The sequence below is a fragment of the Rhodamnia argentea genome, chromosome 2 (genome assembly GCF_020921035.1).
Source record: "Rhodamnia argentea isolate NSW1041297 chromosome 2, ASM2092103v1, whole genome shotgun sequence".
Taxonomy (NCBI): Eukaryota; Viridiplantae; Streptophyta; class Magnoliopsida; order Myrtales; family Myrtaceae; genus Rhodamnia; species Rhodamnia argentea.
The window spans coordinates 36,043,537-36,070,120 of NC_063151.1; the positions used below are offsets into that span (position 1 = coordinate 36,043,537).

A 26,584-nucleotide genomic window follows, 5' to 3' on the forward strand; every position below is an offset into this window, starting at 1 on the left:
AGACGAGATGAGAGGGGCAGCAAAACAAGTACCTTTGGTAGTAACTCTTTCATGGTAAAGAAGGTGTGAAAAGACGCATCGATTTTTACGGAAACACAACATAATCATCTCCCTTTCTTCCCAATTTTCATTCGCTCGCTGAGGAGCGACCAGACCACCGTCGTCGTCCTTTTCCAGTCCTTGGGTTTGCGGGTAGCGAGAGAGAGAGAGAGAGAGAGAGAGAGAGAGAGAGAGAGAGATGGGGAAGGAGTCGCCCTTCAGGGGGGATATTGTGAAAGGGAAGGTGGCATTGATCACGGGAGGTGGTTCTGGCATCGGATTTGAGATTTCCACCCAACTGGGCAAGCATGGAGCTTGTGTTGCCATCATGGGTCGTCGCAAGCCTGTGCTTGATTCCGCCGTCTCCACTCTCGCTTCTCTTGGAATTCCTGTAAGTTTCTCTCTTCACTCGATTGAATTTATTTGAATTCTCATCTCTATTGCCGTGAGTCTGAGCTGAGCAATGCTATATGTGCTGTAATCCCCTTGTAATTCTCCCTTTCCGGATTTTTTTTTTTTTTTTTGGTGGTGGGTGGGGGAGGAGGACGAGGAGGAGGGGGGAGAGGGAGGGGAGGGGGGATATTATCTGATTCTTGTGCTCAGCTCTTGTTTATCTTTAGCCTGTTTGGAATTAGAGGGTTGAGCTTCGACTGCCTTCCACTTGTTGACTGCATGCGCTGAATTTAGTTCAGTTGGACATTGGGGGAGCTGGTTAATTTATCGTTTCTGTTGAGTAACGAGGCTTCGGCCTGATGTAACGTTTCCACCGGGATGATGACGGTGTTAAACTGATACCTGCCTTAGTGGTCGCCACTTTGTTATGCTTTTGATCTACTTATCATTGGGTTAGGCCAACGCTGAATTGCTATTCCAGCTGAAATGCTGTTGAGCTCATTCTCCTTCACTCGTCTATATGTGCCTTCACTGATGACTTCATAGGCTGTTGGGTTTGAGGGTGACGTGCGCAGTCAAGACGATGCTAAAAGAGTTGTAGAGTCCACTTTCAGGCATTTTGGCAGGCTGGATATTCTGATCAATGCTGCTGCTGGCAATTTTCTTGTTTCACCAGAAGATTTGTCCCCCAATGGGTTTCGGACAGGTACTGTCCTTTTACACCCGCCACTTTGAGTCAATAAGAAGTCTGAACCTGGCTTAAGAAAGAAGAGGATCTCTTGTTGCTGAAAAGGATTTAATTCAAAGCATCTGATGCTCATGCAGTTATGAACATTGATTCAGTGGGCACATTCACAATGTGTCACGAAGCACTCAAGTATCTTAAGAAGGGAGGACCTGGAAGAGGCTCCTCGGGTGGTGGAACTATACTGAACATAAGTGCCACTTTGCATTATACAGCATCATGGTATCAAATCCATGTTTCTGCAGCTAAGGTCTGTCATATCGATCTGTATGTCCGCAGGTTCTCTTTCTTTATTACTGCTTTTGGAATGAGGATTTGACCAAAGCCATCCCATGACATTGTTTGCCTGTGGTAGGGGAGATGTGAGCTTTGTAGTGGTCTCATACGGATTAATTTATTACAGGCAGCTGTTGATGCGGTCACGAGAAACCTTGCACTAGAGTGGGGAACTGATTATGATATTAGAGTTAATGGGATAGCTCCTGGCCCTATTGGTGACACTCCTGGCATGAGTAAGCTAGTTCCACCAGAAATTGATAGCAAAGCCAGAGATTATATGCCTCTATATAGAATAGGCGAAACATGGGACATTGCAATGGCAGCTCTTTACCTTGCTTCGGATGCAGGTTAGTAACTCATTCACTTTGAACTTTCATATAAGTCCCGCTTTTAAATTGTTGCACCGCTTGTCTTCTGGAGCTGTCGGCATTAGTGTCTTGCTTTTCCCCTGGCTACACTGTAAGTCGTAATCTTGAAGCATCTCACGTTGGTTGGTGCTCCTTTGCTTATCATATATGCAGTTTGCGTGACACTTGTTTTAGATGTTGTAGGAAGATCAAAGCAAAACAAAAACGGTTGGTTCAAGAGAAGAAAATCGAGGATGAATACTAAGGACTTGGTTTTACGACTTTCTTGTGGCTATGTTAATTACACATAGGGGAGGAGGGAACAATGAGTCTTAAATTTTGGTTTCATGCGTGAAAAGGGATACAGTTTTCTTTCCAACAGGGCCAACCCTTGGTATTAGCAGGTTTTGCAGCCTAAAGGACTTGATAATGTTTTACTGGTGAATGCACTATTTTCTTGTTAACTCTATGTTAGCTTTAGCTTTCCGATGACATTGCTCATGTTCATTCATAAGGTAAATTCGTCAACGGCACCACGCTTATAGTTGATGGTGGACTTTGGTTGAGCCGGCCTCGCCACCTGCCAAAAGAGGCAGTGAAGCAACTTTCTCGAGCAGTGGAAAAGAGGTCACGGGATGCACCAGTCGGTGTTCCAAAAAGCAAGCTCTGAGCTCGCTGGAAGAGTTATGCAAAGTACAACCTATCTGATCATTGCCCATGGAGCTGCTTTGCTGTACAAGGCTTCATAAATAAATCTCATTCGTGGGGTTATTGAAAGATTCTAAATTGTTCTGTGAATTACCTTGGGGACAGACCCTTTATTAAATAGCGAAAAATTCAGTACAATGACCAGGCAACAGGTATTTCTAATGAAGGAATAAACATGACCGCACTATCTCAATGACAACACATTGCAACATTGTGTGACGGGCGATGCTGCTGTCACGCTGGTTAAAAAAGTCTGTTAGTCACGATTTCCACGGTCGAGGGTGCCCTCGCTGTACAAAAAATTCTCTTCCTACTTGCAAACCATGTCTATACTTCTAGGTGGTTTTGAAACCTTCTTTGTCCAGTCAAAATCAATTGTGCCATCACGTTTATAGTACAAAAGATACAAACGAGAAAGATTTGTGAAAGGAGGGCATGAGATGGTTGTGCAGGGCTCAGCGATGGAAACAAAACGATAAAGAATTGTGAGCTTCAAGAGATGCATTTCACATAGAGACCGATCATCCATCTTGCCGGGTACATCAGTAGTACCGATAGATCAACAGGATCAAAGAATTCAGTCGCTGGCACATAAAGCCGTCCACTGATACATAGCTGTCATTCAGGGTGGTATCTGGCTTCAGCAGCTAGTAACCTACATCTGAAACTGTTGCAGAGTTGTCATTTCATCGCACTTTTGAAGATTTTCGGGCAGCATGTGGCTTTTCAGCCGGCTGAATTTGATTGAAATTACCATCCAGATTTGAAGAGTCACCAAATAAAGCATAGGATCTTGGAAACTCATTAACATCGATGAAGAGGTGCTGGATATATGTCAAGAGGTTTATAGCGCAACATATCTTTATGAGGCAAAGGTCCATCCTGAAGAATTAATCATTTGGTTAAACAAATAATAGTGCAAAGCCAGGCAATAGTTAATGTGGAAGCCAAAGGAAAGAGATTGAAAACATATAAAAGTTCAGGATATCCAGAGTTCAAGACGATGATAATGCATAAAGAATTGCACTTAAGGGCATTAAGGAAAGAGCACCGCAAAAGTTTTTTTTTTTTGGTCGAAAGCACCACATAAGTTAAACAGTTATAATTTTGCAGGAGGCGAATTGGGCTTGATATGATGACCGCAGAAAGAGTGCAGTTGATCTGTTCAATCTAGAGAGAAATAATTGAACATGTATAGAACAGAAAATGCATCCCAAGCCGCCGGTCATAGTCAAAAACAGTTAAACCATTAACCTAGTTGATTTTGAGATGAATGCACTCACTGAGAATTCCCTCAACAAGTAGACTGTGCTTAGAGAGTAACTAGTGGAAGTCAGGTTTTCTTCCTTTTTTGCAATCAGTACCAACACAACTATGCATTTAGTATGAAATGTGATGGCAGAAAGTTACCTCATCTAAGTTTATTTGAAAAGGCTTCGCCAAATCTTCAAACATTGAAACAGGGATATGCCTCATCAGCTCCTCAACTTCCTAAAGAACATAATAAAAATAATAATAGATAAATTATGAACTTGCACGCGAATAAGTTGACAAAGATCTAAATCGACTTTTGCAGAGGCCATATTCGAAAGATATACAAACAAATTGGAAAGAGATTCCACAAAGTACATAGAAGGTGCAAAGGTTTAAGAGCATGAATCTCCTGATTGATAGTCATGCTATCTGAAAGACGACAGAGGAAAAATTGTGCAATTTAAATAAAACTCGAGTCCAAGCAACGCAATGGAGTAAAATATTCATGTAAGAGACGACCTAAGAGTAGTGCACAATCATAGGAAGAACGTTACAAGGTTTGTTTATAAGTTTTCATCCTCTGTATGATCATGCAAGCTCAGCTCTGAGACGGAGCAATGTGTAAAGTGACAAAAATAGGAATTAGCACAATGGATACCAGGCCAGTGATCCTCGAATCTTCCAACAATTTATCAGCAATGATATCCAACATGTGCCTGTTCTCCATCAGACCTTTCATTGCAAGTTCTTCTGTCTCTTCAACGTACTGTACAAGCATCAAGTTCCATGTAAACAAGAGGGGAAAAAACGGAAAGAAGGCACTAAAAGGTAGTGTTCTTGAAGATAATAATTCTGCATCTTTAATTAACCATCACTACAAGTTGGTTTTCCAATATTAGACATTTCAGCTGCTATTGTTTTTGTTCAGCTGCTCATCTTTTTGCTTCTCAATTACATGTACTTGCTATAGATTTGCTTTTAATGGCTACACCTACACCAGCTTACAACAAATAATTTGAGCAGCTTATTGTTAACCCTGCAAAAATTTAAGTGCTCAAAACAAAGAAAAGAATCACGAGATTGTCCATAAGTGAGTGCTTCGATGAATGTTTCGTAATCAAGATAATACAGACACCAAGGACCATGCACGTCCATTATTTACTGGCACATGTCAAAGGTGAAAAGTAGTCTTGTATTTACCCTGGTCAACTCCCGAGTGAAGAGCTCAGATAGTTCGAGTGACATATCAGCAGGTACCACGTGAGGATCATCCCACTGACAGAAAAGAAAAGAAGAACCAACAAGTTGGTTATATAGACTCTGCAAGTACCACAGAATACATAATGCAAAAATCACTGCAAAAAATAACTGACCCTATACTTTATTAGCTCGCCATCTGGACTATCTGGTCGATCAAGTAAGCCAACTCTCTTTGTGAGAAAGGCCAGCCCCAACCTTGCGTTCTGAGGGCTGATTACCATCTCCCTCGCAATCTGACAGAGATTTTAAGTGCCTTGAGGGATAGTACATCAAACAACTATCAAATAAACAATGACATAAGCGCGTATTGCCATGAATGTCTTCATTCAGAAAAAGAGCACCCGTATTATAAGAAATGATAAGCAGCACCAATTAATGATTATAATTCCTAAAAATTCTCTTCATAAATTGTACATTTGCGCTCACGTGTGCAAGTGTAAAGATGATTTGAAAATACTTAAATCATCAACTAAATCCGACATAAAAAAGGTAACAGCCTCTTTAAATATAAAAAAAAAAAATCACATTCCACTTCAAGTTACAGCTGTATTGGTCACAAAATTACCTTTGTTATTTTCTCCAGGTCATCCTTCCCTCCATCAGTTATGTCATTACCGAAGACAACACGTTCAGCACATCGACCGCCATGAGCAACCACCATCTGCATCTTCATGTAGCCAAAGGTTGTATAACCTTGGTCCACCATATCTTCGCGGGGGTAGAAGACAGATATTGCAGTCTCCTACTTATGGTAAAGATGTAGAAGAGACTTAGAATGCTATTCCTCTAAACACAAACCTGAGTTCCTATTTTGTGTGTATAGCCAATACCTTGCCACCAGGCAGCAGCTGCGAGAAGGCATGCCAATCAAATCGAGGGAATAAGTGAGCCAATACAATGTGACCAGCTTCATGGACAGCCAAGAGTCTCTTCTTTTCTGATGAGACCTATAGCAATTGAACAATTTTGTACAATTAAAAGTTGATGAAGAAACGGATAGTATTGCATCAACCACTTTGATAAACACCACTGGAAGAAAATACAGACGTACACTCTCTTTAGATTTCTGCTGTTCTTCCTCTGTAAGAAGCACCCCCATCCCCTCAAGCAGTTGCTTATCTAAAACATCAATAATGTCTTGCTGGTAGATCTTTGAATGTCCTTTCCTCACCTGAGACCATAAAAATATATCCCTTGAGCAGAAATAAAGAGAACCAAAGTAAAACTACAATACCTTTCCACATCTACCAAGGAGAAAGATTTTAAGAACACAACTATTAGTGCAAGACAAGTTCCAACGAGACTGTCCAATCGTCTCAACACCAAAAAAGCTAATATGTTCTACCGCTGAATAATTGCCAAGACTGCGATAAATCCCTAGTAATAGGCCCAAATATGATCAATATCAGAATACTAAACTAATGAAATCATAGAGTGGACTAACTTACAGCCATGATTGCTGATTCATTTACGAGATTTCGAATGTCAGCTCCAGAAAAACCAACTGTGCGAAATACAAGCTGGAAAGTTTCCAAAATTAAAAATGAGTGAGTTGAAACTGACATAGAACCACATAGATATGGATTAGAGGCAACTACAAAGACAAGAGAATACCCTATACAATAAACCGAGATGGAGCTCATAAAATAAACCACATTTATTACAGCACTTCACTGACTTAGATTATAACAGAGATATCAATCCAATTGCTTGCATAATCAGGCAATAAATCGAACATATCCTAAAAAGCTCAACCATCGGAGACTGTAATTTGTCGGTGTTGCCCCCACATTAGGTATATAATGAATCAAAGGAGATTCGTCAGCTAATATGGCAGGAATAGACCGAACAATAGATAGATGATGATTATAATTTTTGGCTGCCCGGCGCATCCTGTCAATTTTCTGCATCACCTTTATGTCTCTCTAACTAGTTCAGCCGACAATATTAGCACCACAGACATTTTGTTTTTTCTGCAACACTTAAAAACTTTCATACCCCTGGAACTATATTTTTCCTGTTTTAGCCAGAATCCCTCTTGATCTATTGTCCCTGTTGATTTCAAAGAAGAAAAGTAGTTTCTTCTATTTTTTTTTTTTTTTTGGTTACAGAGAACATTACATATAAATAGAGTCTAGGACAGCTATGCTATAAAAAGAAATAAAAGCAGAAAAGGAAAAGATTTCCTACTTCCTAATCTTGAGGATTCAAAAATAAAGGAAATCAAATAAATGGAAACAAAAAAATCATATCCCAAGAATTTCTCCTGATTTCCCGAGATCTTCTCCCGATTCTTCGACAGTCCCTAATCAATTGTTGCTTTGTTACAGTACTAACTGAAATTTTTAGTACAGCGACAAATAAACTAGTAATTAAGACGTGTCAAACCAACACTGAATTCCTCAACTGTTGGGTCGCTAAGTATAGATATTAAGCCTTGACCATTAAATGAAAGCTACAAAGAAGAAGCACAGTCTTGCGTTACCTTCCCGAAGTTGACATCCTCAGCCAGCTGCTTTCCAGCGCTGTGCACACCAAAAATTTGCACACGTTGCTGGGCGTCTGGCAGACCAATGTACAAGCGTCGGTCAATACGTCCAGCGCGAACAAACTCCAAATCTAGTTCATCTGGCCGATTGGTAGCACAGATGAATATCACAGCTTGTCTGAGGGAAAATCGATCGACACCAGTTTTTTCCTTCCTAAAAGAATGAGAAAATAATGAACAAGAAAGATCCAACTACATAAAAAAGCACTCAAAATGGAAAGACTGGTGATTTGAAAGAACGCAAGGGCTTCAAATAGTTATTAGAGAAACAAGAGAGAGGAGTTAAAGGACAGATTATGATATCGTTTAGATGCTACCGAAAGGCAAAGAAAGGAAAAGAATATGTCATAAATATCCTCCTGTGTATTTAGAAATAAAATGAAACAAGGTCACGATGAAAAAGAACAAAAGATTTATTCATTGATAAACAAATCCCCCTATATTTGGACGAATTTGAAAGAATCTAAAATGTGCACAAAAATAGCTTTACCAATCTCAACTAATCATTTCCTTCCATCTCTTTCCCCCCATCCAAACAAGAATGTGTTTTACACATCCTTTCTTTTCACTTCTAATCTCTCCTACCAAACATAGTATTAGGGTCCAGCCTTATACTGTATAAAATGCCTCATTGAGTCACTGAATACAAGAAACATATCATGTAAGGGACAAGAAGGATAAATAAGCATCTTGCTATATAGTTTAGCACATGGTAAGGATAAAAAGAAAACATGAAAAGGAGGGGAAGAACAAAAACCCAATAGTGAGAAGGTACATTGAAATGTAGTTCGAACTGGATATTAAGGAACTTCTCACTGGATAAACGTTGGACATACGTAAATGAGCCATGAGTTTCAAATGTTCAAATAGCTGACCCCAAATGAATCAAAAGTTCATGAAAATTAGATTAACCACTGTGGTAGTTAATTCAAAGGACCAAAGCACCAATTTAAGATCCAGTATTCATTCTCAATCTCCATAAAGAATCATTCAATATTGTGCAGAAGTCCCCAGTAAAAAAATTGCCAAGGAAACAGGAGACCCTATTATCCAAACAACATGAAAAATGGAAATGAGCATGAAGGAGATAATACAGCTTCAAAAAAGTTCGTGGTAAAAAAGATGACCACAAATAATATCTAATGTAATATGTTCAGTCAAAATTAATGCACAGTGGGCTACAATGGGTCTGCCATCATAGTTGAACACTCAGGGAAAGCATAATCCCAACTGCTTAAAGAGATTGATAATGAGGAAATGTCAAGCGCTGACTCTGACTGTAAGCAATAAGCTAAGATGACAAAGACATATGCACTTACTCCCCATCAAGCTGCGCAATCAATGCCTCAAACGTTGCTCTTCTTCGTGGATCCTTTCTCGCGTGCCTTCCCGCAATGGCATCAACTTCATCTACGAAGACAAATGAAGGTGCCTGCAAAAAAAAATTATGATTATAACTCACCTATTCTTTCCAAGCTTGCTTAAATTTTATTTAGAATCTAACTAATTAAGAAGTGAACTCAGCAGAAGATGAGAATGACAGAGATCCATACGTATTTAGTAAATTTACTCATGTGGTCTTTGGAAAGCGCTATTTAGTTACTCTTTGTTAGTTATGTATTATGGTGCTTTAACCAATGCAACTGGAGAGCAACTCCAGTTGTTTATATCCTACTCCCATTTGTCTACTTATACGGATTCCAAATCCTTCTAAGTCATGACCTAACTGCAATACTCACATTTCTCCTAGCAATAGAGAACATTTCATTAATCCTTGCAGCACCACTCTTCTCGCTATCTGTGAACTCTGCACCTGAAGCAAACACGAAAGGTAATCCACTTTCCTTTGCCAATGTCCGGGCAAAAAGTGTTTTTCCTGTTCCAGGTGGCCCCGAAAGAAGAACACCCTGTTAAGTCAACCACATGTTATCTCACCTTCAAATCCAAAGAACTATAATTGAATTTTCAAGGAACGGAAGAATTTACTCGAACGAACTGCACGTCTTTTTCATAATATTGCATTGGATTTCCCATGTAGATCATTAGCTCATCGAGTAAATCCCAAACATCACCCCCTAATACCACTTCTTTATACATTGATTTGGTTTCACCAACATCTCCAACAGGCTGCATTCAATAAAACAAAATGAGAAGTAAAAACTTGGAAAATTTCTCAAAAAAATGTGCTCTCTCTTTTTAAAGTTTGAAACTAACAAAAAAGATACTGGACACGAAGATAACACTTAACAAGAATAAAATTTTCTGCATATGCCATGTCGAAGAGTTGATTGTGCTTCTTGTAGAGGAAACGCTTTGAAGTGACATGCATAAGCATCACTGACTCGCGGATAAGCCACAAGATTAGTATTCCCGGCACCAGTGCAACTAAAACTTTCATGAAATAATGAATCTGGCGCTTCTGAAGGAGATCAACTTCGACCCCAGAACTTGAGATAGTTTCAAATAAGTAAGGATCAAGGGGAATATCGACCTGAAAAATGACACACAGGTCAAACTGTGTCCAAGCCAAGGAGAATAAAGGACTTCCAATTAAATTTCAATCACTAAACTTAAGATGTCGCACTCACGATATATTCCAGTGGAAAACCTTCTTTCATTGTTACAAACAATCTTTTTAGGTCCTCCGTGAAAACAACAGCAGCAACCTGTGCAATAAGATCCACAGGCAGAAACAGCTGGTGATATGTTGTTTACATGACAAGTAACCAGGTCATAATCAACGTGTGCAACTAAAGAATATTGCTGAAACAAACTCTCTTATCATCCGATTGGAGAAAACTATCAGCATCTTAGAGCATATGCAAATGAAAACCTTATAAAAAAGGTTAATTCTGTGCAACAAGCTATTAACACATCACAAAGCCAGATTTTTCAAGTAGATGTAATAACTTCAAAAAAAAAACCATACAATGCCGGTATAAAAGATATCAATGAATGCTGTGGGACATAGAGAAAAGGGACATTACCTCTGAGCTATCAAGTTTATCGAGAAAGTATGTATAAGGAAGTTTAGGGCGATATCTCCACCATCTCTTGGAAATCCACTGTGCTCTAGTCCCTCGTGAATCTGAAACCTTTTCTGTCACATCCTTGCGCAGACTTTCTTCAACTTCTCTCATATCAAATTCAACAACATATTTCGCATTGACAGAATCTGATTGCTCTGATAGTTTCTCCTTCTCAAGGATATCCTTCCATCTACTTAGTCTTTCACGCCATGAGGCACTAATTTCTTTAACATCCTCTGCTAAGGAAACATGGAAATTTGACGATTAGAAAAGATCAAACACATAGAAGTAAAGCACTAACAAGATGCATTGGGAAGCCAAGGGTGTTGTTGTGTCAGATAATTTGCACAATTTGCATGAATGTGAGGTTGATGTGAGCTTAAAAAGTCAGTACAGTGACAGTTCCACAAGAAGTAGTTCAAATATGGTTTCTCGCTGGACAAAAGACCAACTTGAATACACAAAAGTATATGGAAGCAAACAGTCTATCAATGATAATCAACTTGATCATTCACCTAAACCACAACTGATCATATGTAGATCGTCTCGATGGATACAAATGTGTCTAGCCATTGCAATGATGAGGAAATGAACTTTAAAAGGTCTCCATCATGCTATGGTAAACAGACATTCTTCCAAATCCCCTGCTGAAGAAATCTACTTAAGTGAAGCACATCCTTTTCACCATAATAACTTCAACAATACCAGAAAAAAGTTTCTTTAGCAACATAATGCTCTGTATTTTGATTGGGACGAATACTAGTACCCTCACCAACAGTTACTGAGTAAAACAGCATGCCTTTTGAAGGAAAATTATACACGAAATGCAAAAGACATGCAAAGAGTGAATAACCTTGAATTCCCAATTCTTGCCTTATTTCCTTCTTTTCACTGGCTTTTAACTTAACATTATTGTCGATAATATCTTTCACATTTTCCTCCAAAAGCTCTGTATCATCATTCCATGCATCCTCTCCAACAAAAGTATGATCATGGATGAGTGTTCCATCAGGTGCCTCAACAAACTTTTTCATCTTGAGACCTTTGGGTGTTGTTTTCCTCCATACGCTCTTCTTAAACCTGATATGAGGAGAAAGATTAGCGGCTCTAACTTGTGTAAACATGTCAACACTCACGTAAAGGATTTGGACCTTGATGCTAAAGTTCTTCCAAGATCTAGTTTGGAAATTAATCATTATCTCAATCGAGTAAAACTGAGGAAACAGATGATTCTTTTACTAATCTTAAACGCGTAATTTCAACAATGACAGCATCCTCACATCTCAAAATGACTTTGCCAAGGCAGTGACGATGAGACCAGTAGACTAAGTCGGAAATCTACTTTCACCAGATCCTGGAACAAAGTAAAGTGACAGAGCGACCAGTTAACAAAAGTTACTTATTACTTTACTGAAAGTGATGAATTCCTATGGAATCATTCCACAAACACGTCCTTCTAGTCTTATTGAAGACGTTAATTTCCAGTGACATACACAAGATAAGGGAAAAAGTGCCAAAAGTAGTAGACAACCTTGATGAGGAGTGAGGCAAAGGCATCGCAGCTAGCATCCTGGACATTAGTCCAAAGTGCAAGGAACGAGCATGCAGCAATACATGATAATTTCACTAGCTCAACCATGTTGAGGCAACTACACTCAAGAAATAGATTTCAAGCACAGAAATGCCTTTTTGTGTTCCTCCAGTTGTATCTAGAAATGAGTGGAACCTACTTTCTGACGTTACTAGGAGATGGCTCGGGAATCAACGCCTCCATATAAGCCTCGGTCAATTGCCTTTGCTGACGGTCTAGGGCAGGGGCTCGTATTGCTACATATACTCTTTGACAGGAAACTACCACGATGAGAGTATATAGGACAAGGGCCGCAATACGCTTTGGATCCCAATTCTCCAAGTCCTGAGACAGATAGATGGTCCACGCAATTGATCATTAAGAATACTCAAACATACAACAGAGAGAAAGAAAATACTTGCATATAGAGAAAACATCTCCATGTGATGAACAGATACATGACTCCAGGCTAGCTTAGTACACGACACGACAGAACATCATGACATGTGAGCAGAAAGAAATGAAAGATTGAGATGCAAGGAACCAAAGGCGCTGGAAGTTCTACTGCACCAAAACACCTTTGACACTAGAGCGACACTTTTATATGGTCACTCGCATATGAGATTGGAGAGCCTTTAAAGGCCATACCCATGCATAATTCGAGAACTACCTTCCAACGCTCCCATCGATTCCAATCGAGGAATGCGGGCAGCCATTGAGACCGTAGCCGAGCCACGTCGGCTTCATTCAGCTTAATACGCTCCTTAACCAATGTGGCCAGCTCGCGCAGCTTGGCATTGGCCTCCTCCACGTCGAAACCAGTTTCCTTCTTCACAGCGTCGCCGAGGTTGAGCCAGAACCGATCGGAGCCGCGTCGAATGGAGCGGGACAGACGCTGCCAGGGGAGTCCAAATGGAGGGCCGGGACTGGAAGAGGCGCGGACCCGGAAGGGGTGCCGACGGCGGGAGCTGTGGGGAGGGAGTGAGAAAGGGAGTGGAGGAGAAGGAGAAGGAGAAGGAGAAGGAGAAAGGAGTGGATTTGGAGAGGGAAGGAAAGCGAGCTCCATATGTTTCGGGTGGGAGAGGGTGACGAAGAAGACAGAGACGGTGGGGTTTTATCAGAGAGAGGTTTTTATCACTATCTCATCTTCCCTTCGCTCGCACCCCGCGTCGCGCCGGCGAATGGGTTTTTCGGCTCCGACGCCCAAATGGGCATGGGCTCCCCTTCACTCGCAAATTGATTGATTTTTGCGCTCCTCAGTAGTAAAAAAACAAAACAAAGAAGGTGACTTCGTGTTGTTTACACCAAAAATAATCTAATTAAACACAAATGAAATTGAACTTAATCGAGATAATCATCATATATCCATGGAAGATTTGATAAAATTCGCCTTTTCACTTCAATTTCCATCAATGAAATGAGTTTTTTCTTTTTCTGTTTTTAACCACGAATTTGAGAATGACTTTGGTGGGTATGTACCAATTCCTCCTATGCATGCGAGAAATGAAGATAAAGACTTCTAAAAGGGATACGATGGAAGACATAAATCTCGGGGGAATATGCCTTTTTCCCATAGTTTGGTGCAGCTCACCATCTTCCACTTTCCCACATTCATATGCTTATACAGAGGGCGTTTTATATGTCCCATGCCATGCCATCCATCGATCTCGTTTGCTGTGGGCGTCAGACCCGCCGTTCTGTGGCTCCCTGGCTTGGACCAAAAGCAAGCCACGACTCACGTGACATCCTCCTCCCTCCCTCTTCCTTTTTTCGTTTATAGCCACTTCCTTCTTCCTTCCTCCTTGTTTTTCTCTGCTTGATCTCCTCTCCCGCTTGTTCGAGCTTTCCCCAATCCTTCCTGCCTTCCGTTCACCAGTGAGCTCTTCCCTCCATTGCTCCACTCCTTAGCTTGCTCGATCTCTACGCTTCGAAGCATCTTTTTCGGTTCTTGACCGGGGCCTTGCGGTGTGCAGGAATTTTGATCTGCAGACATGGCGACGAAGAAGAGCGTCGGAACACTCAAGGAGGCCGATTTGCAGGGGAAGAGGGTGTTCGTGAGGGTCGATCTCAACGTCCCCCTGGATGACTCCTTCAACATCACCGACGACAACCGGATTCGCGCCGCTGTTCCCACCATCAAGTACTTGATGGGTCACGGCGCTAGAGTCATCCTCGCCTCTCACTTGGTACTACCCTCTCTAATACGCTCCTCCAAGATTGCTTTTCTCGCCGTCGAAAGCCGTTTCTTTTGGGGTTGTCGAATTCCTCGCCCAGATCTGTGTATCAGGCTGGATTCGCTCTGGATCTTATTTCTAGCACGTCCTCCGTGATTTGTTCCTTGCTTTTTGGCTCAATCATCGAGCCCGTGTCACCAGCTGCAGTGCTTGCTTGATTTGAATGCTTTACTGCGTGACTCTCGAACTAGTTAGTTTCTTGTGGTTTGTCATTTCACAGGGCTGTGTTGTTTCGCCCCTCTAGTATTGTTTTTTCGATCCTTCAGTTTGGCCGCTGTTCTTCTTAATCAGGACTGAGATCAAAATTTCCTTTGTAGGATCAAAATCAACTCTTCACTTCCAATTTAAATTGGCCTTAGCAGTTAGTTCACTGCGTTCTTTCTCTTCATCCACCGGGTATTGGTGGATTTTCCCGAGTGTGAGTGAACATGTACATATCTCTCTCATATGCTTAGTCGCCGGAAGTGGTGACTGGGGATCATATTTGTCGGGTGGTCGTTTTTATAATCTTTGTGCAAGTAGTGTGCTGATAGCAAAATTGTGTAGGATTTTTTTTGTGTTCACGGCAAGATATATTAATGGTTCGGTACTCTTGGTGCTTTTCAGGGACGTCCCAAGGGTGTCACGCCCAAGTATAGCTTGAAGCCCATTGTGCCAAGGCTGTCTGAGCTCCTTGGAGTAGAGGTTTGGTTCTTGAAAACTGTGGTCGTCTATGTCTCTCTACTTGTTCGCTTTCATTCCTTGATACTTCTTCTTGTTGTCATTGTCCTATAGGTTAAGATGGCGAATGACTGTATAGGCGAGGAAGTTGAAAAACTGATTGCTGAGACACCGGAAGGAGGAGTTGTCCTCCTTGAGAATGTTAGGTTTTATAAGGAGGAGGAGAAGAATGACCCAGGGTTTGCAAAGAAGCTTGCTTCTCTCGCAGATGTTTATGTTAATGATGCATTCGGCACCGCTCACAGAGCCCATGCTTCCACAGAAGGTGCCGCCAAGTATCTAAAGCCCGCTGTTGCTGGGTTCCTTATGCAGAAGGTATGCAATTCATCTTTTCTGCTGCTTTGTTGGTACGAAACTTTCTAACATGTCATGTTTTGGTATCTACTTTGGAGAACTTTATTGTGCTATTTCAACTATGCAAATCAACATTCCTGAGATCTTGAGTGTGAATGGTTGGTGATTCTAGGAACTGGATTATCTTGTTGGGGCTGTGGCAAATCCAAAGAAGCCTTTTGCTGCTATTGTTGGTGGATCAAAGGTTTCAACTAAAATTGGAGTGATTGAGTCGCTCTTGGGAAAGGTTGACTTGCTCTTGCTTGGTGGAGGAATGATTTTCACTTTCTACAAGGCCCAAGGTCATTGCGTTGGTTCATCTCTCGTGGAGGAAGACAAGCTTGACCTTGCAACTTCACTTCTTGAGAAGGCCAAGTCCAAGGGTGTGTCTTTGCTCCTTCCTACTGACGTGGTTATTGCTGACAAGTTTGCTGCTGATGCCAATACCAAGGTTTGTCTTGTTCCTAGCATAAATATCTCTGAAGTTGTGTCCCAATATCAGAGTAGCTTCAAATCAACTCCGCATAGTCTAAGTAGAAGAGACGTAGTCTCTCTCTCTCTCTCTCTCTCTCTCTCTCTCTCTCTCTCTCTCTCTCATCAGTGAGATATTGACTTGTAGTTTATTTTCAGATTGTCCCAGCATCTAATATTCTGGATGGTTGGATGGGTTTGGATATTGGGCCTGATTCGATCAAGACATTCAGCGAAGCTTTAGAGACGACCAAAACCATCATCTGGAATGGACCGATGGGTGTGTTTGAGTTCGAAAAGTTCGCTGCGGGAACAGACGTATGTCAAATTTATCTTGTGCTGACTCCACATCAATGCTTTCTGTTCAATTACTAAACGGAATTAGCTATAAGCACCTGAAATTGCATTTGGAAAATCTTCTACTCTTTTCTTCTTTACCTGAGAGAAATAGTGGGTCTCCGGGAGAGCCAAAAATAATTGTTAGTTCATACTTGCTACAGTCCTGATGTGTCTTTTAGGTTATACATATCTGTGAGGGTCTTACCTTTTGTTTGGACGATAAGTTTCTTATTTGCATTTTTGCTGCTTTGCAGGCAATAGCAAAGAAGCTGGCGGATCTCAGTGGGAAGGGGGTGACTACAATCATCGGAGGTGGTGATTCTGTTGCGGCTGTGGAGAAGGCTGGGCTGGCGGACAAGATGAGTCACATCTCAACTGGAGGTGGTGCCAGCCTGGAGCTTCTCGAGGGAAAAACACTTCCAGGAGTTCTTGCACTAGATGACGCTTGAGCTCAATGTCGTTTCCCCATCCCCATGTCATGTCATAATTTTGGTAGTGCATCTTCATCTGCTGGTTTATAACCAGGATGTTAAGACCACATCAGTGCTCCTACTGGCATTGGACTTGAATAGAATAAGCAAAATTTGTTGGGCAAATTTTATGCTGCGTTTGTCGGATGGATGCAAGTTCTCTGAATAACCGTGATGTAGATGCTAGAGTTTTGTACATTTGCTTTCATTTTCAGGGATTGAATGCATCGGCTTGTTTTGCTACTTTATTTCATTTCCAATTCCCTATATCTTGCACCCAGAAGGATGTTGATGACTGAGCTGGAAGAGCAATCTTTTTTACCTGGTGTCTTTAGCTTGTGCCACTGCCATCATGGGTGTCATCCAGATGATCCTCTGTCATGCCTCCTTAGCATGCGTGTGCCTTTTCAGATGTTCCTCTTTCAATAGAAGTAGAAAGATTTCAGGTTATCGTGGACCTTTTTAGAGGATTTGTAATCGGCAGGTAGTTGTTAAAGGAGCCACATCAGGAGAATCGTACTTCCTTGCTCATGTTCAATGAGAAACTAGTGAATTTCTGAATTATGGGTATCTGAAGTGTGGAGTACCCATGTTACGATGGAAATCACGCATTGGAAACAGAAAGATGTTTGGCTAGTTCTTAGGGCACTATTTTTGTTAAGAACTAGATATCTTGGCAGAACTCGGATTCAAAATCACTTCGTCTTTAGGTTGTAAACAGTCTCAGGTTCTGTTTACAGATTGTAGTCAAGAAGAGACCATTGGAGGTCCGCAAGTAAGATGAGGATTCTGGAGGGCCCGTCATCTAGCCACCTCAACCAATTGATGAATTTCAGGACAGGGCAATGAAAGGTGAAACACCACCTCAGCTTACAAGATGGAGCAGCTCCCAGAGTCCCTGGAAATGCCACCTCGAATGGTCAGTCAGACAAAAGAACACGTGTATGACAGTCTGAACACGTGCGGTAGTACATTGATCCTTACCTCTTCACGTCTCCGTAGTTACTCAGAGCTTCCTCAAATTTATGCCACAGTGCACCCGTCTCCTGAAGATTCACGTTCTCTGGACCACCAAGATATGCTTGAACAACAAACTGAGGGGTTCTTTCCCTGGTTCATTGTCATCAAAAGAAGGATGAGTTGGCAAAAGACGTACTTCTACGGAGTAACATAAAGTATCCAACTCTTCCACTTAAAATGCATAATACTACCCACCTGCCTTCGTATTCTGATAACCAAGCCAAATAGGCTGCGCCAAAGTACATGGACACAAAAGGCTTGTGTAGGTCATCGGCGGACTCAACTTGGTAAGCCTTGTACCCCAGCTCACTGTGCATATGATAGTGACAGAGTTTAGGCGATACTCTGGCATACCCAAGTAATGACAATACAAATTGAAATCCCAAAAAGATCACTTCCATGTGTCTTCATATATTTAGTGTATTTTCCATATGAACGTTGGCTATCTGAGGTGCAATAACTTTGGAGACTGCTTTCAGTTAGTCTATATGTTGATTTCGACTGAGGTTATAGAAGTCAGCTTTAAATACATGGTGTTAATCGTATGCTCATTTACATAGGAGTATGACATACTTGTGAAGCCATATAGCTGTTGGGAAGTCGATTCCCATTAGTCCAGTACGTTCTCTAACCCCATCCACAAAACGCATGCTCGCAACCTCCGCAAGAGCACATAGGACTGTCTGCACAGAAAATTGAAATTCAGAAGTAATGCATCCTGGGAAAAGATACTGTACTAGTTGAATCCTCTTGATATTCAACATGTAGCAAGAAAACCCAAGTAAGAAACAACATCATACAACTTAACCCCAGAAGATAACAGATTCACCACGTCATGCAAGAGTTGAGAGTCGAGCTTCAAGCTGATAAAATTTACTTAAACAAACCAGGGAACTTTTTCTAATTTTTACATGATACATAGTGCCTAAAACGTGGGGAACCCTTTGTCACTCTTTTCTATGTTCCTCTCTCTCTTATAACTAAGCTGTGCATATTCACCACTCCAGAAAACAAGTGAGAAATCACATCAGCTTTCCCCATCCGTCCATCCTAGTTTCTGTTCGTTATGGAGGCCTCAAGGAGCAAAATACATTTTTGAGGTGCCCAACAATTCAACTAAGCAATAAAACATGCTATGTCTTTCTTCATAGCATGCAAACTATCAAGGAGATTCCGGAATGCTTAGCCACACGATTCAAAAAGTTGATTTTTGGTGTCTCCAAAAAGCATGAAGTTGAAAAGCAAGTTTTCGATCGTGTTTTACCAGAGGATTTCATTGGAATTTCATGGTCTTGCAGACGGATGCTTAACATGTCAGCTTATACGACTGAAGTTAAGAAAAGCACTTTGCTGTAAATTAATCGCTCAGTGAAACCTTTCATTACCCCAAAAAATGAAAATCAAGAAACTTCCTTTGATTTGCGATGTTCAACCAGCACCTCTATAGACTATCAAACAACAAAGCTTTCTGCCTCATAATCTGTATTAAGGACAGGTAACAGCTCAGATATTTGACGCCATCGTTCGATTTTCAAAATCACAAATGCAGCATCTCGTGAATAAGGCAGATTCTCAAGTTAAATGCAAATTTCCACCCATCCATGCATATGACATATCCACACTTTCCTCGAGACATAAATCTCGCCAATAATAGTAAATGATATTGACAAGGCAAGTGCAATCGACAAAATAATGCAGGCACAGACTGATAAGAAGAATCAATTATGAATAAATTTATATAGATACTTACAGGCTTTACTTTTCTTGAAGCAAAGTGTCTCAGTAGGATGATTTCGGCAACTGCCTGAAAGAAGTCGGCACAACTTATTGAGGGAGTGACATGTTTCTCAATCATACAAGTCCATCCTAGCAGTTAGCAAGTCCGCCAAGATGAACGTACTGCAAAAATGAACAACCAAGTTGCTAAGTTCTATCCATACCCTCACTTCCCCACGGGAAAGATATGGTTTCTTAGCTGCATCATGTGAAAAGCGCACTTTTCCGCGTTTTTCTCCCGATTTGGTCCATTCTTTAACAACATCAGGGTGATTCCACATATCTTCCATATCTTCAGGGGAAGCCCTTGAGTCCCAATATGTATACGTGGTGCCTGCTTTTCCGTTTTTAAATGAAAAGTACAAGGGAGAAATGAATACAATACTTGTCTCCCCTAAGCACTTCACAAGCGCTTCCTTCAGTACACATTTAAGACTCTGAAGACTTTAGTAGCACCTTCAACATTTCACTAATTTATGTGAAGTTGTGATAGCTGATTGGCAAAATGTATGCCAATTACTTATCACCGACAAATCACCACTATTCTATGATAACATCAATTTCATTTACATGTCTGGGTCCAATTTATTACAAGGACACAGAATTAATTTTGGAGCTTCACAATATCGGAAAAGAAATGACATGTCTATTCAAAAAACAAAAACAGACTAAATGAGGAAAAGATTCAGACTCTCATGATTCTGAAGCGGCAGAAAACAGTTCCGAAAAAGGGGAACATTGTAAATGCAAAGACTTCATTATTCGGGTTCTTAGTCATATATATGATTGCATGCCTCAAATTTTCTTTTTCAATTTCTGGCCAGATTATGCACTGCTAAATGTTAGAAAGAGAAAGTATAAGATGGAACTTGAGAGTGTTTAAAAACAAAACCCATGCGATGAAAATGTCAGCTGAAAATCACAGGCTTAACTTGAAAAGCTAAGAAAGATATAATATGATGCAAGTGAACTTCCGATTTTTATAACCACCAACTTGCAGTAAAGTTTCTTCAGATATTTAAGCTAACATGAGAAGTGTGAGGATGCAATGCTACCCTGTCAATTATGAGTGATGAAACACCACAACAACCTGTATCGGGTGCTGCAGGGGCTACAAGGACAGAAGGATGACTCATCAGAGCTCCGCAATCGAAAGTTTTTCTGTGGATCAAGAGTTACATGAATTTTAGCACAACATTTATGGCTGGCTGAACATAGTTCATATCCAGGCCTCAAGAATTATGCTGACAAGCCTATAAGCAGTTAACTGAAGGTGCTAAATAAAGCTAATTAATACATTAACAGAGATGGAGCTTCCCCATTCGAGAGCAGTGCAGCCAATCCGATACTAAATTCTTGTCTTGTTTTTCTTAGGACAGGTAATTTGTTTTTTAGGATGGGAGGAATAGGTAATTTGTGAATTCTGTAATTAGCATCTTACTCTAAGCAACTCACAGTCCAATGAGATCTTTCATTCAACAATTAGAACCCTTACTGGAAGCTTTTCATACGATCTAAATAAAACCTCCACAATTATCTAGTAAGTTCAGTGAAGCGAAACATTACAATGTGAGACACTTCAACACGACAAAAAAAAAAAGGCATTATTCCCTCTAAGGCCAAAATATTTCTAGAGACAGGCATATAGGTGGCATCTTTCATCAGAAATCACACAAGAAGACAACTAAGGAAGCTCCACATCACCATGCCTTTTCAAAGTCCCTAATAGCAAAATGGTTGAGGCATCTCAAGAGACTGCAAATTGTACCGAAAATACAATGAAGATGACACAACGCACAGTTTTAACATGAAAAAAGGATTAAAGGAAGGACATTACCTGGATGTAAACGTTTCTTTGACTGAAAGATACCGTTTCCAATAGGGTAAAGTAGATTTATGCGTCGCTTTCTTTGTACCCCCTCTGTAGGCCCTGACTACAAACTCCTCGCTTCTTTCTCTAGAAGTTGAATTTTTACTGTCAGTGTTGGCAAGAGCTTTGAAATCAAAACTATGTTCATGCCAAATGAAATGGCTAGCAAGTCTACGCTGAGAGGAGAAACCATGACAAATACACAGAGAAGGAAGAAGAAACATACTTTTCCTCGAAGTGTGACAACCATTTTAGGTAGGCAGCAGCAAAGTAAACATTTACAAAAGGTCGATAGAGAACATCTTCATTTCCTAGCACTTGATATGCAAGATAGCCCTGCTCACTGAAAAGAATTTGTGCTTTGCGTTTACGAAAACAAGCAAACTACAAACGTGCAATTTCCGCCATATGAAAAAGAAAGGAGAAAATAACAGACACCAGAATGGGAATTGGCATGGGAGGTGCAGACTCTTGGCAAAGTGCGATAGAAGGTTTGCGAATATCTTAGCGTTGAGGAGGAATGAAACAAAGAAAATAGTACTTGGAATCTATCAGTACCTATTCAACCAGTCTGCAGTTTTCGGTAAAATCTGCATGATCCCCAGCGTAGTTTCCTTTGTTTTCTTGTTATATCTCGAGAAAAGGATCTGTCTGTCACTTTCAAGTTCCGCAATAGCACAGATCAGATCCTGCAAAATTTCACATAAGACTCATCTCAATAAACTTATGGAAGAAAAGCTACTAAACATTCTTTTGATGGGCATGAGAAAAACTCTATCGTCATCTAGATTTCACTATTGCGCATGATAGCGAAAAACTAAGTAGAACAAAAAGATCGTGCAGAAGTTGCGGAACCACATCAAAGAAGGCAGCATACTGGATCAATCTCTGAAGAGAAATATCTACGGACAGAAATCTCAGCCACAGCCTGAAATAACATCAACAAGGGTGTGAGGAAAACTGGGAAACATGGTGAGAGACAAGGCATTTACATGTAGCAAGATCTAGATTACTAAACAGAACAGATACTTCAACATTGTATTTACTTGGTTTCGGGCGAAGGACAATCCACCTACCAAAGCTAGAGAGGTTATCAGAATTCCAATTCTTTGAACCATTTTGTTCATTTCCTTTCAAAAATCACGGACTTCATTATTCATCAAGATGATGCAATTTTGTGAAGCTCGAACTGAGGCTCACGACTACTCGTTTCTTAAGCATGGCGTGGCCATTAATGAGCAGCAAACCAGAAAACAAAGAGGTAATCAAATAGGGTTTTACCCTCATCTCATTCTGAGTCAAATATTTCTGGCCATCAGGATCCCTGGAGAGGCTCACTTTCTGCCCTCTGGTCTCTCCAGCATTAATCCACTCGGTGCTGACGTCGGGAATCGTCCACAGCGCTTCCATGTCGAGATGATCGACGCAATCATCCCAGTACTTGAAGTTGATGCCCATCGCGAGGATATAGCCAGGTGTACCTCAAGGCATCTAGGAACAAGCAGAATAAAAGGAAGTTAGGAGTCCTAGTACATGGACGCACCGCAGACACGAGCGGGAAGAGAGTTGAATGGGGGCAAACAGCAGAAAATGTGGCGCTGCGTTCTGCGCAAAAAGCCAATGTGAATCCGGCATGGGCAATGGGAAAAATGAATAGAATCCAACCCCTGGGAGCGTGTCGAAGACATGATTTCTAACATGGGAAAAAACGGATGGGGCGCAATGGCAATAACCAGATAACGGAGAGGAGATGTGATGCGAAGCAAAGAATCCCGTTCAGAAAAAAACGTTAAAACGAAAGCCAGAAGGAAGAAGACAAAGGATCGTACCAGAGAGAGAGAGAGAGAGAGCAGAGAGCAGAGAGCAGAGAGCCTGATCGCGACGAGAATGGCAGGCGGCGGAGAGAGCAGCGGCGGTGGGTTGTCGGGGGGTGGAGAGGTGAGGGAAGAAGGAGGGGAGAGGGGTCGTCCACTCTTGGCGGGGGTCCCAATTTCGTCTCCCTCCCCGCTTTTCCCTCCTTTTCGGTTGGCGGTCGGTCACATTGAAAAATCTGGCCTCATCCAATCCCAACTGATATCCGTCGGTTGTGATCATTCTCAGTTCCATCCTGGATTTTCGAGGGACGACGGATCAACGCTTTCTTCTTCTGATACAGATTCGAATCCCCGCATGCAATTAGGCCATGATTCCGAGTAAAATTCCTTGCTCCAGCAAGTTAGATATTGTTATAGGGACGATGATCCAGGCAATTTCAAAAATAGAAAGAAATATCATGTCCGAAGCCAAATTTGAACGTGAAGCTTTGGATTCATCATATTTGGTTATGATATTTAATCGGAAAAAAAACAAGTATTTTCAATGCGTCGGCAAAATTGTAAAAAATTGGATGTGAGGCTTTGGATTCATCATATTTGGTTATGGTTATGGTTATGATTATGGTTATTGTGATCATCGGAGGACCTAATCAAACGATGAGTGGGTGGAATTATAACTGAGATGGATCTCCATGACTACTTAATATTTTCTCACATCATGCCTCTACCCTCTGTCATATCTCGTGTCCATCACATCAATTCTCATGCCACCTGCCCACGACCAGAATCGTCGCTTGATTAAGAAATTGCAGCCCCCGCCTCGGCCAGTGCTTCCCGTCGTGCTGAAGTTGAACCCCTCCTGTACTTTGTGTTCCCGCCATTTAGGCTTTGCCTTTGTTTTCATACCAGTTGAACCCCTCGGTCGAATCCATTCCAATAGTCACGAGTTTGAACTTTGTGACGTGCCCATGGACACCACCGAAATTGTTTACAACTGATCTAAAAACATTACGTGTCTTCATACTTCGATTGTACAGCGTCCAATTAACTCGTAAAATGACCCTTCAACAAGCGAAGTATATGAGCTCACCTCTCTCCCTCTCCCTTGTGGTTTCTTCTCTTCGGATGTCAACGCCCAACTCTCTTTTCTAAAGCTTCATCCATGAGGGAGACGGAGGGACCTTTTGCCAGAGTTTTCCTGACGTAGGCGTATATTAATTGAAATTGTCATTCATCGTTTTTCGGATTGGTCTAATAAAATAATATACAAGGATTCTCGATTGATTTAATATGGGTTGGCTAGTGTGGGCCGAGTTAGGCCCATCCACATGATGAGAGAGCCTGCAATCGAAAGCTCTATAAATAGAATTCAAGTCCCTTATCTAACTCTCTAATGCACAATTCATCTCGCATAAGCAAGAACACACCCATTCGATGAGTGGTACTCTCATTCAACCAGTGTTCCGGATAGAGAATAAAAGGGAAAGCACTCGAGTTTTGAATCATCGTCACTTCGCATCGAGTTCGATTGATGCTTCAATCCTTTTTTATTATCATGTATGGTTTATGATTCTAGTTACGAGGATACTTGGACATGCCATTTTCATGGCTTACACCTCACTCTCCCTCTCTATCTTTCTATCTCTTCATCTTCAAGACTTTTTCCTGATTTTGTGGATAGCAGGGTTGACATCTTTTATAGAAGTGGTAAGTTTCGTCCTATGAGCTATGATAATCGAAGCGCGAGCAACTCCGAAGAATTTGCTCTATATGGAATTGCTCGCTCGCTTTGGCTTTTGGTGCTTGTCTAATTAGTCGAGCACTTTGCAAGTCTTCGAGGCCCCTCTACTGTTGCTTTTAGCAATTGGCTTATCTGAATGTGATCAACTGATATATTCTTGCAACTCTTCTCTTGCAATCCAAAGCTAAAGTTGATTCTCAAATTTACTCGGTTTATGAGATTATCATTTTTTTTTTTTAACTATGCACCTCTTCTTTCATGTGAAATGAAATTTTATTTTCAAAAAATAAAAAGAAAATATATCACAGTTCTCATGACTCATTTGAGTAAATCGGTGAAATTAGAGGATAAATTTTACTATTGGTATCTTTATCCATGAAGTAATGCGCGTAATATGACGATCACAAAAAAAATCAAACATTTCGATTTCCTTTTTTTGTCTGTTTAATCTTTGAAAAAAGTCGGGTTCATTCTAATTAAATTAATTAATACATGCTAATTAAAATACAAGATACTAACGATGAATATTATTGCCAATCTAGGTAAGACCGTTAATCACATCGATCCAAGCCATTTAATCTTTACAAGACGGGTTGATTTGGAATGCACGAGCCGAATCTAACTACAACCAATGTATCAACTCGTTCGGGAGTCAAAATCATTGCGACACGAATTTAATTTACATGATGCCACGTGTATTCAAGTATGAAATTGTTGCCCCGCGGCGGAACTATTTGTCGTTCAAATTTGTAAAAGACTACGAGGAAATCGCGCGTGGGAAATTTATACACTGGGAGAGTGAAAAATGAAAGTGTAAATACGTGTGGGACGCGAGGCAGGGACAGAGAACGATGACAAGTGATGGTGCGACAGTGATGTATCGCGGGAGTCCGAGAATGAATGGCGAAAGGAGAAAGGGAAGGGGGGACACAAAAAGGTTTGGGGAGTGGGGGGACGGAGGAGTAGAGAGGGGTGGGAGCAGCACGTGCGGTGTAGGCGGGGAGGGAGGGTGTCATCAAATCACTCATCAGTCGGTCAGAGTCGTTTCGATTCGACGGGGACGTCCATGCCAAGTGCGTTGGCGTTAAGCGAGCTTTTCTCCTGCGCTTTTTTTTCGCTTTGGCCCTTCTGGAATTCCCCGGCCCCCCCACTCTGGCCTCTCCGCCCTCCCTCTGCGTTTCCCCTTTTGCCCTTTTTCGTTCTTCTTCTTTCCTTTTAATTTAGTTCTCTATGCGAAAGAAAGAAACGCAGTTGGCATCTCGAGACTTCTTTATTTATTACGATTATGCAACTATTTGTAAAGTCAAACACGACAGAGAGGATTCAATTAGAGAAAATAGGACACGACCCCGGGGAGGGGGCGCACGCGTAGCGGGGCCTGAATGAAATGGGTAGGGCCCCCGTATTCATCAATTGAAAAGCTACAAAAACAAGGAAAAGAGCGCCCCCAAAATAGAGAAATCCGACCGAAATGGGGCCATGAGCTCATCGAGTTGAGCTGGTCCGACGTGGCTTTCGAGGGGGTGGCGGGGTGGGGTGAATCCAGCACCAACAACCCCGCCATCTCGCATCACGACACTCTCACCTACGTCGTCGTGACCAGCGCACGCACGTACACCTCTCT

At 41.3% G+C, this 26,584-nt stretch overlaps 4 protein-coding genes across 7 annotated transcripts; 2 read left to right on the forward strand and 2 right to left on the reverse strand.

Annotated features, from left to right (window-relative positions):
• The first annotated feature begins 105 nt into the window (after nucleotides 1–105).
• LOC115736598 (peroxisomal 2,4-dienoyl-CoA reductase [(3E)-enoyl-CoA-producing]-like) lies at nucleotides 106–2,629 on the forward strand. The gene is made up of 5 exons (XM_030668372.2): nucleotides 106–430; nucleotides 979–1,138; nucleotides 1,258–1,427; nucleotides 1,581–1,803; nucleotides 2,319–2,629. The coding sequence occupies exons 1-5, from the start codon at nucleotides 239–241 to the stop codon at nucleotides 2,471–2,473; spliced, it is 900 nt and encodes a 299-aa protein (XP_030524232.1). The 5' UTR covers nucleotides 106–238; the 3' UTR covers nucleotides 2,474–2,629.
• Nucleotides 2,630–2,841: 212 nt separating this feature from the next.
• On the reverse strand, nucleotides 2,842–13,379 carry LOC115736400 (ATP-dependent zinc metalloprotease FTSH 12, chloroplastic). 2 transcript variants are annotated; one of them, XM_030668111.2, is made up of 19 exons: nucleotides 12,843–13,379; nucleotides 12,333–12,517; nucleotides 11,456–11,682; nucleotides 10,561–10,838; nucleotides 10,162–10,239; nucleotides 9,822–10,064; nucleotides 9,560–9,700; nucleotides 9,313–9,480; nucleotides 8,893–9,005; nucleotides 7,511–7,727; nucleotides 6,474–6,545; nucleotides 6,077–6,196; nucleotides 5,856–5,972; nucleotides 5,591–5,767; nucleotides 5,139–5,258; nucleotides 4,966–5,040; nucleotides 4,424–4,531; nucleotides 3,922–4,002; nucleotides 2,842–3,393 (listed from the first exon to the last, which is right to left on the reverse strand). In XM_030668111.2, the coding sequence occupies exons 1-19, from the start codon at nucleotides 13,236–13,238 to the stop codon at nucleotides 3,316–3,318; spliced, it is 2,994 nt and encodes a 997-aa protein (XP_030523971.1). In that variant the 5' UTR covers nucleotides 13,239–13,379; the 3' UTR covers nucleotides 2,842–3,315. The 2 variants fall into 2 exon arrangements, with proteins under 2 accessions (XP_030523971.1, XP_030523962.1); XM_030668102.2 differs by having other exon boundaries at nucleotides 10,561–10,841.
• Nucleotides 13,380–13,883: 504 nt separating this feature from the next.
• LOC115736509 (phosphoglycerate kinase, cytosolic) lies at nucleotides 13,884–16,982 on the forward strand. The gene is made up of 7 exons (XM_030668237.2): nucleotides 13,884–14,047; nucleotides 14,146–14,358; nucleotides 15,013–15,090; nucleotides 15,181–15,441; nucleotides 15,593–15,910; nucleotides 16,090–16,248; nucleotides 16,524–16,982. The coding sequence occupies exons 2-7, from the start codon at nucleotides 14,164–14,166 to the stop codon at nucleotides 16,716–16,718; spliced, it is 1,206 nt and encodes a 401-aa protein (XP_030524097.1). The 5' UTR covers nucleotides 13,884–14,047; nucleotides 14,146–14,163; the 3' UTR covers nucleotides 16,719–16,982.
• A 327-nt stretch (nucleotides 16,983–17,309) lies between these two features.
• Nucleotides 17,310–23,533, reverse strand: LOC115736483. Of its 3 annotated transcripts, none has more exons than XM_048275236.1 (13): nucleotides 23,235–23,533; nucleotides 22,687–22,896; nucleotides 22,283–22,333; nucleotides 21,964–22,094; nucleotides 21,632–21,748; nucleotides 21,373–21,492; nucleotides 20,626–20,696; nucleotides 19,700–19,872; nucleotides 19,510–19,563; nucleotides 18,333–18,442; nucleotides 17,955–18,068; nucleotides 17,724–17,849; nucleotides 17,310–17,637 (listed from the first exon to the last, which is right to left on the reverse strand). In XM_048275236.1, the coding sequence occupies exons 2-13, from the start codon at nucleotides 22,861–22,863 to the stop codon at nucleotides 17,610–17,612; spliced, it is 1,272 nt and encodes a 423-aa protein (XP_048131193.1). In that variant the 5' UTR covers nucleotides 22,864–22,896; nucleotides 23,235–23,533; the 3' UTR covers nucleotides 17,310–17,609. The 3 variants fall into 3 exon arrangements, with proteins under 3 accessions (XP_048131193.1, XP_048131194.1, XP_048131192.1); XM_048275237.1 differs by having other exon boundaries at nucleotides 19,700–19,869; nucleotides 22,687–22,901; nucleotides 23,265–23,324; XM_048275235.1 differs by having other exon boundaries at nucleotides 22,687–22,901; nucleotides 23,265–23,324.
• Nucleotides 23,534–26,584: the final 3,051 nt, after the last annotated feature.

Bases quoted from the DNA above. Each gene is read 5' to 3' on its own strand.
- LOC115736598 (XM_030668372.2), top strand. From the start codon at position 239: ATGGGGAAGGAGTCGCCCTTCAGGGGGGATATTGTGAAAGGGAAGGTG. The intron at 431-978 runs GTAAGTTTCTCT...ATGACTTCATAG, and splicing joins TCGCTTCTCTTGGAATTCCT to GCTGTTGGGTTTGAGGGTGA. The intron at 1,804-2,318 runs GTTAGTAACTCA...TTCATTCATAAG, and splicing joins TTACCTTGCTTCGGATGCAG to GTAAATTCGTCAACGGCACC.
- LOC115736400 (XM_030668102.2), bottom strand. From the start codon at position 13,238: ATGGAGCTCGCTTTCCTTCCCTCTCCAAATCCACTCCTTTCTCCTTCT. The intron at 11,683-12,332 runs GTAGGTTCCACT...TCCTCATATCAG, and splicing joins TCTCCTAGTAACGTCAGAAA to GTTTAAGAAGAGCGTATGGA. The intron at 3,394-3,921 runs GTAACTTTCTGC...TTAATTCTTCAG, and splicing joins TTCAAATAAACTTAGATGAG to GATGGACCTTTGCCTCATAA.
- LOC115736509 (XM_030668237.2), top strand. From the start codon at position 14,164: ATGGCGACGAAGAAGAGCGTCGGAACACTCAAGGAGGCCGATTTGCAG. The intron at 14,359-15,012 runs GTACTACCCTCT...GGTGCTTTTCAG, and splicing joins TCATCCTCGCCTCTCACTTG to GGACGTCCCAAGGGTGTCAC. The intron at 15,442-15,592 runs GTATGCAATTCA...TGGTGATTCTAG, and splicing joins CTGGGTTCCTTATGCAGAAG to GAACTGGATTATCTTGTTGG.
- LOC115736483 (XM_048275236.1), bottom strand. From the start codon at position 22,863: ATGGGCATCAACTTCAAGTACTGGGATGATTGCGTCGATCATCTCGAC. The intron at 18,069-18,332 runs GTATGTCATACT...TCATATGCACAG, and splicing joins ACAGCTATATGGCTTCACAA to TGAGCTGGGGTACAAGGCTT. The intron at 17,850-17,954 runs GTGGGTAGTATT...ACAATGAACCAG, and splicing joins TTATCAGAATACGAAGGCAG to GGAAAGAACCCCTCAGTTTG.